Source organism: Lacerta agilis, chromosome 17, assembly GCF_009819535.1.
Source record: "Lacerta agilis isolate rLacAgi1 chromosome 17, rLacAgi1.pri, whole genome shotgun sequence".
NCBI lineage: Eukaryota > Metazoa > Chordata > Lepidosauria > Squamata > Lacertidae > Lacerta > Lacerta agilis.
In genome coordinates this window covers 9,909,317-9,922,296 of record NC_046328.1, presented here as the reverse complement: position 1 = coordinate 9,922,296, position 12,980 = coordinate 9,909,317, and the positions used below count along the sequence as shown (strand labels likewise).

The 12,980-nt window shown below is 42.7% G+C and overlaps 1 protein-coding gene across 1 annotated transcript in view; it reads right to left on the bottom strand.

Annotated features, from left to right (window-relative positions):
* Nucleotides 1–12,980, bottom strand: part of FBRSL1 (fibrosin like 1) — a 754,268-nt gene that overhangs the window by 151,280 nt on the left and 590,008 nt on the right. Inside the window, 1 exon segment of the mRNA XM_033174384.1 lies at nucleotides 2,217–2,270. Within this exon segment, the coding sequence (XP_033030275.1) occupies nucleotides 2,217–2,270 (54 nt within the window).

Here is a 12,980-nt window from a genome sequence, read left to right as displayed (position 1 = left end):
CTACAGTAAATACCTAATCATTGTTAAGCATTCATTTTGGCAGTCTCCATCGGCAAATGGGAATGCACAAATTATAATCAATGACAGCGTCTTGATTAAATTAAAATGGGGGTGAGGAGAGTTCCTTAAACTCATGCTTCACAAAGTGTGAAGCAAGTCTTCCATGGTTACGTTGTTAACCACCCTGAGATCTACGAGTGGTATACAAATTCAATAAATAAATAAATAATCAGGCCTACAGTTTGCATTCCTTTGATTTCCAATGTTTGGAGGCGAGTGTTGTTGGTTATGAACAGCAGAGGCTCACCAGGTGGGGAAGGAGTCATTACACTAGGCTTCCCAGCAGGTGGGTCACTGTTACTTATTGGGAGAGGGGTCACGCAGCAGAGAGGTTGCTGTGGTGCAAATGTACTGGCAGGGGTGTCCCACTGGCTCAACCAGTGTGTTCGCACCACACCATCCCCCTGCTACATGGACATAGCAGCTCTGCCCCACCCAGCGAGCCGCTTCTGGATATGAAACTAAAACAGCTCTACCCAGGAGAGAGTCTTCAGCAGGCTTGATGGGTCTTCAAGGGTTACAGAAGTACAAAAGATCTTTTTTGGGGGGAGCCCTAAACATCAGAATGAGCATGCTCAGTGATCACAGAATGTTGATTGAGTGTTGCGGGGAGATATGGGAAACTGAGTAGCAACAGGAATGGAATGGGATATCTGGAATTTGGGAAGGACAGGGAAAGCAGCTCTGGGGTACAGCATCTACATTGCATGCACAAATCCCCAGGTTTAGTCCCTAGCATCTCCATGTAGGGCTGGGAGAAACTCCCTGCCTGAAACCCTGAAGAGATGCTGCCAGTCCGTGTAGACAATACGGAGCTGAATGGCCAGCTATCTTCCTATGTTCCTGTGACTCCTGAACAGGGACACTTTACACTGCAGCATTTTGTTGCAGGTCTCATCCACCAAGGCCAGGGCTACAGTCTGAAAGCGCACAAAGCAACGAACATGCTAAAACTAAGTAGTTCTTAGTCTATAGCAACTGCCTGAATGGAAGACCTCTTGTGAATCTTCTATATACTGCCTTGAATTCCACGATGGAAGTATGGTGGGATATGAAATTAAAAATGAACAAATCACTTCTAGTTTTTTTAAAATAAATAAATAAATAAAATCTAATTGCCATTTAAATTTGGTTCATATTTATACCTTAAAAAAAAACCACAACATTTTTTCAAGGCAGCCTATAACTACAGAATGAAAATAAGAACACAAAACCAGAACAAATGTAAACCAAAAAGCAGCACGGCAGCAAATAAAAACAGATGTTATGGTCTTAATTTCACTTGCATTGCAAACCTGAAATGTGCAGAATCCACGCAACCCCTGCCTACACTTTTAATGTATTTTTAATCTTTTGTTGGAAGCCGCCTAGAATGGTTAGGGAAACCCAGCCAGATGGGTGGGGTATAAATAAGTGACGATGATGATGATGAGCTTAATAACTCTGGATTTTGCCATCCTCAATTTGCCTTGAAAATATTATTTCTTGAAACCCTACAGTGAAAGTACAACAGACTTCCTGATCCTCAAGTCATGCAGAACATACTTCAGCACGTAGTATTTCCATAGGCAAATAGTGTAGTTTGGGTAGGCCTGAATAAGCCCGTCAGTAATAACAACAAAGTGATCCCCAACCACATGCACACACAAAGCCTAGCCATGGAAGTCTATAAAGCACAATTCAATATTAATTTGTTTTCTTCTTCTAATTGTACAATTAAGTTGGAAAATGAAATTTTATAACACGTGCACTTTTTGGATCTAAAACAATGGAATTTGGAAGCTTGGCAGCATAGCTGGGGGAGGTGCCACAGAATTGCTGGGATGGGGACATACAAAAGAGCACATGCCTATTAACAGAAATAAAGGAAGCACCAGAGCAGGGTTGGGGGAACCTGTGGCCTGCTAGGTTTGTTGGACTACAGCTCCCATCATTCCTAACAATTCTCCATGCTGGCTGGGGCTGATGGAAGTTGCAGTCGAATGACACTTGGTGGGCCTAGGCTGCCCAACTTTGCACTAGAGAAAGAAAACGAAAGACAAAAGCAGAAGAAGAGACTGCAACTCAGTTCAGGCATCCCAAAGCAAAACACACACACACACACACACACACACAACCAGCCCCAGATGCCCATTTGGAGAGACTTGATCTCATACCTTGCTTGCTACCAAACCACTCCTGATACGAGGCAGCTCCAGGTCCGCTGAGTTCTACAGACAAAACAAAAAGTTCTGTTCACAATCAAACACTTTTAACAGAAATCTCTTTTTCACCTTGGCAAAAGGGGGTCATTTCATGGATGTGAGTCTGCCTCTGCCCCTTCACTTAGGGATCTAACGAATAAAATGGGCAGCAAATTAGGATAGTGAGTGGTCCCTATCATTAACATTTATTACATTTCTATCCTGCCTTTCTTCCACAGAGGTCAAATAAGTATACACAGGATTTCCATCGTTCTCTTATTTAAGCACTGACCAGAAAAACACCGGCTGGATTCAGCATAGTTGCCGTGCCTTCAATTCTACAAAAGGTCAAACATAGGGTTTGAAAAGGCTTCCAAGATGTATTAAGTCAGTGCAATGACTTCTGTGGAGATACCACAAAGGAAGTCGAGTGGACTAACCAATGGGCTATTGATTCTCCTAAGAGTAGGAAAAGGGCTAGCCGATGTGGTACCCCCAGCTGATGCTGGACTCTGACACCCATCGGCCTCAGCCAGCACAGCCAACGGTCATGGACATGGGAATTGTAGTCCAACAGCATCTGGAGGCACCACCTTGGCTACACCTTGAGTTGGTGGTAGGGCCCTGGTCCCATTTTCTGGCACAGTGAGGTTTTCTTTAGGAACACAGATCATTGGTTCATCTAGCTCTGTACTGTCCATACATAATTGTAGTTTACTTTTTGCGCAGAGAAGTGGCTTTTGGCAATCCCTGGATTAGGCTGTTACAAATTCTCCACTGCTCATTGTATGGGTAGTGAGAATGGGGGTGGGGGGATTTTGAGAGGATCCACAACAGCAACAGCAACATCCATTACCTACAGCAATGTTCTTCAACCTTGGGTCCCCAGATATTGTTGAACTACAACTCCCACCATCCCCAGTCAGCTCAGCCAATGGTCAGGGATGATGAACACTGGATGATGAAGGCTGGCCTAGAGAGTGGACATTTTCTATTGCCCCCTGCTTAGGCCTTCAGCAGTCATCCCTGTCACCAGGAAGGACCAAGAGGTGTGGTTTGTCTAGTTGCCTTACCATTCATTTTAATATTTCATTTTAATATTAATTAAAGCAAGGGCAATACTTTTTTTTTAAGTGGGCATGTTGCAATCTGCCATAGAAATTTGCTGTTGTAAGTTTATGTTGTAGTATATCTGGGTCTGAATTACCGGTAACTGCTGTTGACATTATCTTCATACTGTTAAAATGTGTTTTGTGATGGTCTGACAACTAACTAGATAAAAACAAATGAATCTGCTCTGCTTAAACGGCCTTCTAAGAGTCACCGTTTCAAGGTGAATCTGCAAGTATTTGCTTTAAAAGTATAGGCATGGAGAGAAGTTCCTCTTTATGCACAAAGACTTTTAATGAAAAGTTTGAGAGCTTTGCCTTAACTTGACTCTGCTCTAACACACGGCATACTAGAAGCCAATGTCAGTGATAAAAGTGGCCCAACACAATATTCAGTACACCAGTTAAGTAAAATAGGAATCACAAATGACAAAGAAAGAAATTACAATGCAACTCAATGGATGTGAATATTTTTCCATTATCTCAAACGCACTCTGAATGAATCCCAAGAAACTGTCAGGTTGATAGGTCGATATTACAATGGCTTTAGAAAGGGCAAAAGACTGGAAAGAGGTGCTATTGGGTGCTGCAGAGTCAGATCAATGAAGATGAGGGATGAGAAAAAACCAAAAAAATGGTGTGTTGAAGTGAAATGAGCTGTCTAAGCATATATTTCCCTATTGCAGAAGTGGGTAGGTGGTGATATAAAGGGCACTGTACCTTAGAGGGTGCAAAATGATTATTTAGCTAGTGATAAAAGATAGTGGGATAAGGTGAGAACATTTGAAGATGCCTCATACAGAGCCCATTTAGCTCAGTATTATTATATGAACTGCTTTCCACAAATTCAAACCAGTGTATTTCCCAGTCCTACCTAAAACTGCTGGGGATTGTACCTGTGGCTTTTAAGAAGCAAAGCATATTATTATTAGGTTTGTTACCCGCCCTTCCATGGGCAGGTTACAATAATATAAAATACTGCATTAAAAACAGTTTAAAGCAAATTAAAACCACTTGATTGAATAATAATACAGTCACATATCTGTGATTAGATAAATATTGCTAAAGCTCCAGCTGGTCTTTTCTTTTTAAAATATACTTTTTAAAATATTTTTTAAATTAGTGTTTTTTTATTTTTCACTTCTTTTAAAAATAATAATCATGTTCTATCCTTACAAGTGGTGCTTTGGTTTTGATTTGCTTATATAAAATTCTGATTTTGCAGATTCAAATCAGTTTTTATGCTGAACAGTGGTTACGAACATAGTATAGAGATCACCAAGGAAGAAGACTAAGGGCAAAAGGCATTCGGGTTCTCTCAATATTTCCTGAGTTATAATTGTCTATACTGCTGACATTTCGTCAGCATACACTGCTGTTGCTCTGAAACAAACTAGTCCACATTGTTTCGTTTTTAATTTCCATTTGAGCCTATGTAATGTTCATTTATATATCCAACTGTTTATGTCAGCTTGTAGGAGTTAACTTTGGGATCCTCCTTTTCGTCACACAGAGAAGCACATCCCCTAAGCCTCTCCTTGCAAATGCCTTCCTAGGCTCTTTCTCTGCCTTTGCCCAGCAAACAGCTGCCAATGGCTCCTGGCAGCAAACAAGTCCAATTGAATTTTAAAAGATTTTCCATTCTACTGCACTATTTAGCGAGTACAGAAAGGAGGTTGGGGGTGGGGGATGGAACTCTTGTGTTGCTTCACCATTTATGTTGTGTAAATCTGAGATAACAGATCTTCTGCCTAATCCTAATGAGGCCTCCCCATTAAAATCTTTATTAGCTTCCAGCACAGTGGATTGCCAAAAAGCTTGTCAGTCCCCTCCCCTTCCCCCCCATCCCACTATCTCTCTGTACCAAGATCTGCTTTAACTTTTACAAATAGCTCTAAGATATTTCCCCTGCTTATCAGCACTGCCAAGCAGCTTGCCTTATCACTGCTATTGCAGATAAAATAAATGAGCTACGAATGATATGAATAATGGCATTTTCTGTAGGCTGGTTTCCCATTACATTCTCAACAGATTGTAGATTTAAACTTCAGCACAAAAGAGGCAAGGAGGAGAAAGAGAAGGTGTCCCCCCCCCCCCGCCAAATTACCTTCCTTTTGCTCAACAGCTTCAGATTCCTGGATGTATTTTAAGCCTACCTGAACTGAGGAGGCAATTAATTTTGAAAGGGACAAGAAGAAAGACAAGGTTCGGCTTCTCAGAAAATCCCCAGGACTAGCTGTTCTGTGACTTTTAGAGGGTTGCTGCATTCGGTTGGGGGGGGGGGCTTTAAGGCTACACAGGGCCTAATAAAGCTGTCTTCATTAGACATCCTTCCCCCACCGCACCCCACCCTCCAGCTGTGTACAAGCCTGGAATCAGAAGAGGACAATGGAATCACGGAAAAGGAAGCAAAGACTGGATGCAGAATCATAGATCTCTTGCTACCAATGCACACCTGATCAGATTTTGCTGGATGTGGTACATTAGCAGTGTAGGCAGGGCCACAGAAAAAGGGTGGTAACAGTAAGGAAGGGATGGGTAACTTGTTTCAGCCCAACGGCCCCATGCCAGTAGTGGGTCGGACCAAACGTCAGTGGAGTAATTAATGGAAATTTTACCTTTGCAAAGAAGTAGGCTAGTTTCTAAACTGGTCAGAGTTCAAGGACACAGTCCTGCCAGGCAAAAACTGTGGAGGTTTGTGTGAAGCAGGGCCAGTGGGGGAAAGAGGGTGTGGCCTGAGGGTGTGTGGCCTGGTGAGAGTTTCCAGGGCCAGAGGTCTAGAATGGTCTGAGGTTCCCCACCTCTGCAGCAAGTGATCAGAAAGTCCTACTGGTACAACAGGTAGATGGGTGCACTTGGATGAGGAAGCCAGAGCTGGCAAACCTCACCCTGCAATATACAACTAAGGGGAAGGCCTTTAGCACAGTGACAGAGTGTCTGCTTTGCAAAGCAGAAAGTCCTAGGTTCAATGCGTGGTACTGCTGGAAGTGTCCCCTGCCTGAAACCCTAGAGAGCTGCTGCCAGTCAGTGTAGACCAGTGGTGGCCAAACTCGGCCCTCCAGATGTTTTGGGACTACAATTCCCATCATCCCTGACCACTGGTTCTGTTAGCTAGGGATGATGGGAGTTGTAGTCTCAAAACATCTGGAGGGCAGAGTTTGGCCACCACTGGTATGGACAATATTGAACTAGATGGATCAGTGGTTTGACCCAGTGTAAGACACCTTCCTATATTCAAACTGGGCATGTCCTTTGCTGCATTACTACTTTTGTACTGAGACCAAATGAACTCCATGAGGGAAACTGCTACATAAATGATAAAATATCTTCTAAAGGGGAAGATTATTCTTTGCCGCAGTAGAGATGACATCCTCAGGGCTGTGATGCAAATAAATGGTGGTGGTGGTGGTGGTTTGTCAGCATGCTCTGGCTTACAACAGTGGTTTCTAACAGCAGCTGCCATATTCATTTTCCTCTGTCATAATCCTATTATTTTAAATTGCTAATGCACCACTCCCATGATGGAACTCAAAGCAGTATACATGAAGGTTCCCTGGTAGTGTCCTACTCAAGCACTGGCCAGGTCCAGACCTGCTTAGCTTCAGCAAGGTTTGCTGCATCATATATCTTCAGGCTATACCCTGGGATGACTCACATTTATTACACCCTGCTTGTGGATTATATTAAGATGCTTCTATACACTGGAGTGTATGAAAAGCTCTACAGTGTGATGATAACACGCACACATAATCCAGGAGTTGAGAAGCCATGCCTATTATCATGGAGGTTTAGACAGCAGAAGGTGTTTGATTAGGACACACGCAGCACTGCCCCACCAATCTCAACCTGTCCCCACCGGCCTGCTTTCCTACTTGCAATCTTATTTATTGCATTTATATCCCACCTTTTCTCCAAGGAGCTCAAAGTGGCATACATGCTTCCTCATTTAGGTCACCCAGCAAGCTTCATGGGTGAGCAGGAATTCAAACCCTTGTCTCCCAGACCATAGTCCAATACTCTAGCCATTACACTACCACTGGCTCTCAAAACGAACTCAACTTACAACCAACCCTATCAGCTCCTTCATCTTTAGCTCCTCTTTTCTCAACAAGGAAGGAGACAAAATTGGAACTACCGGTAGTTGGCTCTGTCTATCATTCATGGTCTGTAGTTGTGCTTATCATTGTCTCTGGCTCCAGCTAATGTTGAACTCCCTGCCTTCCACTCTAAAAGACCCAAAAGTCACCAGCCACCACTGGATTTAGATCTCAAGTCATACCAACCATCACTATTTCCCACTTGCTCATCCATGCTGATCCTGCTAATATCAGTACATAAGACAGCTGGGTGTTCAGCTGTGCCAATAGCTGCCAACCACAAAAGCACCACAGTCACTCTCTGAAAACATCCTTAAACTCTTCCACTGAACTGAACAGACCTAGGGAGATGACAGCAACTGATTAAAATTTAATAGTAATTTAATTCACTGACAGAGGGCAAGGTGTGTAAAGAGAAATACTCAGACACAGGAAGAAAGGGTGCAGAAGGTAATCAATACCCAAGTCTTCCCCACCAACCCCATCCTCCATCTCCCATCTCTGTCCTAGGGGCTGGATCCAAAATTCTGTTGTGCTAGAAGGCAGGTGAGTTTTAACGATGCACAACAGAGGAATCCAACAGAACAGCTGTGCTAGGTGAAACTTGTTGTGCAACTGATTGCACCATCTATTGTGCAACAAAGCTCCAGAAACCTGCTAATGCATTCCCCGATGCAGCCATGTTCTGTAGGTGCAAAATATTTCACCAGTAGAACAGGTTAAAGTTACTCTTACTTTGCACTATATTGGATACAACCAGCCTTTCTCAACCTTGGGTCCCCAGATGTTTTTGGCCTACAACTCCCATCATCCCTGACCACTGGTCCTGCTACCTAGGGATGATGGGAGTTGTAGGCCAAAAACATCTGGGGACCCAAGGTTGAGAAAGGCTGGATACAATCCTAGGACCAGTTTGGGCATGAACCTCACTGAAACCAAGAGGACTTGTTTTGGTTGGATGGACAAAAAACAAACAAACAAACAAACAAAAACCCTGGCCAGATGGGGGTGGAAATGTAAAACTCAGCAACACCTGCCTTTTATTTTCTGGACACTTAAATCTACCGGATACATTTAGCTATGAGTAACACACTATTTGCTGACTGCCATACTATGAACTCCTTGGTTCCATCATGTTACAAAAGTGTATCTACAACATTTGACAGAGTCAAGCGAAAATGGTCTTCTCTCACTAACCTTTTTTTTTCTTTTGGCCTTCTGCTACCAGCACAGCGGGGTTAAATGATTTTCCATTCCCCCACAATCCTAGCCCTGTCACTGTATCAAGGTTATCTATTATTGGCAGTGACAGGTGAAAATTAATCTCCTAATTATTTCTTGCTGCGTAATCTCCACTGAAGAAGTAACATAAAAGGATTACAGTGCAGCCTTCGTGGAAGGCTTTTCGGGAGCCAATCATAAGGTTCTAAGGGAGGCATGTGTTGGAGAGGTATTTATGGAGGATTTCTAATCATCTGAAGACACACACACACACACACACACACACACACCACTGCTTTAGGACCAACACACTCTGGACTAAGGAGCCACTTGGAGGTCTCTTAGTGGCACAAAAGAAACAATCTTTCACTCTCTTGCCAACAACTCAAGAGAGAATAGCAGGTTAAACACACAACATGTTTCCGCTTTTGCTTGCCGTTTGTTTTGTCAAGTGTTCAAAACATGCCTCCAACAGCACCAGAAGGAAATTAATTTTTCCCTGCAGATTTTTTTTTAAAAACACACACACGTTAGACTGGCATTCTGTTATTTATTGCTTAGCCCAGCCTTCCACTCCCAGCTGAGTGCAATTCAAAGAAACAAATCAGACTGGAAAAAGATGTCCCAGCATGGAATGTCCCAGTTCAGGATTCCAGCCAGCCACTTTCTTTCCTGGGGTATTCCATTCCGTCTTCTGATCACAATGAGCCTGTTCCATCCTCACTGGACTACTTTGGGTTCTCAACACCGGCCCAAATAATTTTTCAAAGTATTTTTTCTACTTCTGCAAACCTTTGGGCTTCCCTGTGATGCCAATACCACCCACTTGTGCATGGATGGTGCCATTTTGGATACATAAGGAGCCTCACCTTGGTCACATCCACACTATATATGTGAAGTACTCTTAAAGCAATTTAATGGTGACAGCTCCCCCACCCAAGAAAGAATCCGGAGAACTGTAGTTTGCTGAGGGTGCTCGGAATTAGGGATTCTTTGTGGGGAAACCAGAACTGTTAAAGTGTTTAAAAATGTGCTTTAAATGTATGGTGTGTATGTGAGATTGGGAAATGAGTTCACTATTAGTATACAGGAGGTTGTGGAAGGAGAGCCAGCTGCACTCTCTGCAATGCACACAGGACCCACTCCTGCATTGTCTTTCCTGTGAGGACACCAGACTGTTTCCTCTTAATGGAAATGACAAAGAAGAAGAAACCCACCCAACAACACTCAGAATGAAGACAAGTTTTTAAGATGAGGCTGGATGCTGTAGCAGACATCTTGCATTGGAAGGGGGTTGGACCAAGTGATATTTTGGGTCCTTTCCAATTTTATGATTTTAGGATTCCATGGCAAAGTTCCCATAGTTTGGTCACTCACCCTAACCTCTGTAACTGGCAATGGTTCTCCATGGTCTCAGACCAAGGGAGGTCCTTCTCAAACCCTCAACCTGAGATGAGACCAGGGACTGAACCCAGGAACTTTTGTATGAAAAGCTTAAGGTTATAACTGAGCTGTGGGCCCTGAACTACAATACACTGGGTTGTATCAAATGTTACATCCTGCTCAGAGTGGACCCAATGGAATTAATGGACCCAAGTCAGTCATGTCTGTTAATTTCAATAGTTGTACTCTGAGTAGGACAAGCATTGGCTACAGTCATAAGAGCCAAAGATTTGCTGTCCCTTTTCTAGATGACCAACCCTGTTAAACCACAAAACTTGGATTTAAACCAGCAGGATCCTCTCAGTTCAGCATCTTAAATGCAAGTAAATTGACTTAAATGAGTTTACAGCAGGCTGCAGGAGAATATCCATTCCCATAGAAATACTGTTTTGCTGTTTTAAGGCAGAAAGCAAAAGGAGTCCAGCTTAAATTTGAAGAAAAAACCTGACAGAATTTGAAGGGAAAATAATATAAAACTGGTTGAATAACACAATGTACACCACACAAAGAAAACTAGCTGTAAGATTTGGGTGATGAAATAGTCTGACCACAGCTCCAATTACTCTGCCTAAGGACGGATCTGTTTTTATCAGGTTCTTTCTGCTCTTCACTAAGGGTGAAGACAGACAGACATTCTACAGTGCTGTGGAAAGTGGTCTGAACATAAATGTTCTTGCCCTGAAAGACAGTTTGTTTTTAAAATGTGCTGTCTTGAACTGGTGAATATTGCATCACGACAGCCCCAGTAGCTGCAATGAGACTGCAAAATATGCAGGCAGCTGCGTGGATCCATTATATATTATCACCACACCTATGCACAGATACATAGATCAAAGAGCAACAGAACATATAATACCCAGGGACTGCAATCCTATCTATAGTATCCTGCAAGTAAGCTCCAGCTTCTGACTATATAGGCTTAAGCTTCCAAAACAGCCTTAGCTTTAAACAAAAGGTTCTTGGAAGCTGAACTGCAACCTTTAGCTTTTTAATTCAGAATGGAAACATTCTTCCACAGGTGTGTTGCTATTTAATCTGCTAACCCAGGGGTAGGCAACCTAAGGCCCAGGGGCCGGATGCGGCCCAATCGCTTTCTCAATCCGGCCCACGGATGGTCCGGGAATCAGCGTGTTTTTACATGAGTAGAATGTGTCCTTTTATTTAAAATGCATCTCTGGGTTATTTGTGGGGCCTGCCTGCTGTTTTTACATGAGTAGAATGTGTGCTTTGCTTTTATTTAAAATGCATCTCTGGGTTATTTGTGGGGCCTGCCTGCTGTTTTTACGTGAGTAGAATGTGTGCTTTTAATTAAAATGCATCTCTGGGTTATTTGTGGGGCATAGGAATTTGTTCATCCCCCCCCCCCCAAAAAAAATATAGTCTGGCCCACCACATGGTCTGAAGGACAGTGGACCGGCCCATGACTGAAAAAGGTTGCTGAACCCTGTGCTAACCCAAAGGAGGAATCCTGCCAAATAAAAGAAATATCCAACCTCCTCTTATTTTCCTCATTCTCTGACCTCTATGCTCACAAACCTGAAAGCTTCATTATCACTTTATTCATATGTCATAGCAAAGAAATTCCCACAATCACCTTTACCACCTGGCAGATGATGTCATCACTCCTGCTCTGAAAAAAATGTCCTGGACCTGCACTCCTCTGTTCATTATGGCACGGCTGCTCAGTCTTGGACTTGAAAGGTCTATGCCTTCATGACTTTTCTGATATAAATTCGGCCTGAAGTTTTGGGTCTTCTATCACCGCTCTTATTTCTCACGTATTGAGCCTAACTAGGAGCACAGCATGAGTATTCAAAAGAGGAGCTAGTAAAACTGGGTCTCAAAGGCCATCAAACTGGACAACATAGTATTAATGTTTATAGTCTACAAAAACCTGCCTGCTTCTCTTAAACAGGAACTCTTTATGTCTGGCTGTTAACCAGAAACTTGGTGGTTTGAGTGGACGGCTGTGGGCAGAATTCCTGCATTGCAGGGGATTGGACTAGATGATCCTTGGGGTTCCTTCTACCTCTACAATTCTATGATTCTATGGAGGTAATCAATATAGCCATGACCCTGACCAATTCCAGCCTGAAGACACAAGAAGCCCATGAAATTCAATACTGCACCAGGAGCCGTCTCCTAGGCAATTCATGAAAAGAAAAAACTCACATCACATGCGTGCGCCTCCTGATAATCAGCAAACCATATATACTTGTGATACTGTCATGTACTGTACTTAAGTAACCACAAGATGGCATACAAATTATTGCAAAAATAAATATTTTTTAAAAATGTGATTTGATGAGAAAATTCAAGTAAGTCAACAGCAAGTATTGTATATCAAAAGGAGCACAGCTATGGAGGTCATCATTACCAAAACCACCACCAGAGGTCACTGTGCTACTTTCCTGCCCCTACAAAGGAATGAAAGGTGATGGTATTTTTAAATAAAATTATTTCTAGGGTGGTGGATGGAGAAACACAAACACCCATTTACTCCTCTTTTGGCAACAAGCTTTATCGAAGCTCTTGGAATGAGAGGAATTTGTGAGTATTAAATTAGCATTCAGATGGAAGTATTTTCTCATCTGCCTGAATTTTTTTTACAGCTCCTATTCATCTGCTGGTTTGAATATATTTAAATCCACTTTTAACAGCAAATGCTGTACTTTAATAGCCTAGATTTTCAGCTTCCATAAAAGAGGTTAAGAGGCCCTGCTAGAGGGCAACACAGAAGTGCCATCAGTGGGCTGAGGAAATAAGGGGTGGAAGACTTAAGCCTGATTAATGCAAACATTGTTGAATATCTACAAAAATAGGTAGAGAGTATCAAATATCATATTGTTTGCCGTGCAAAATTTGAT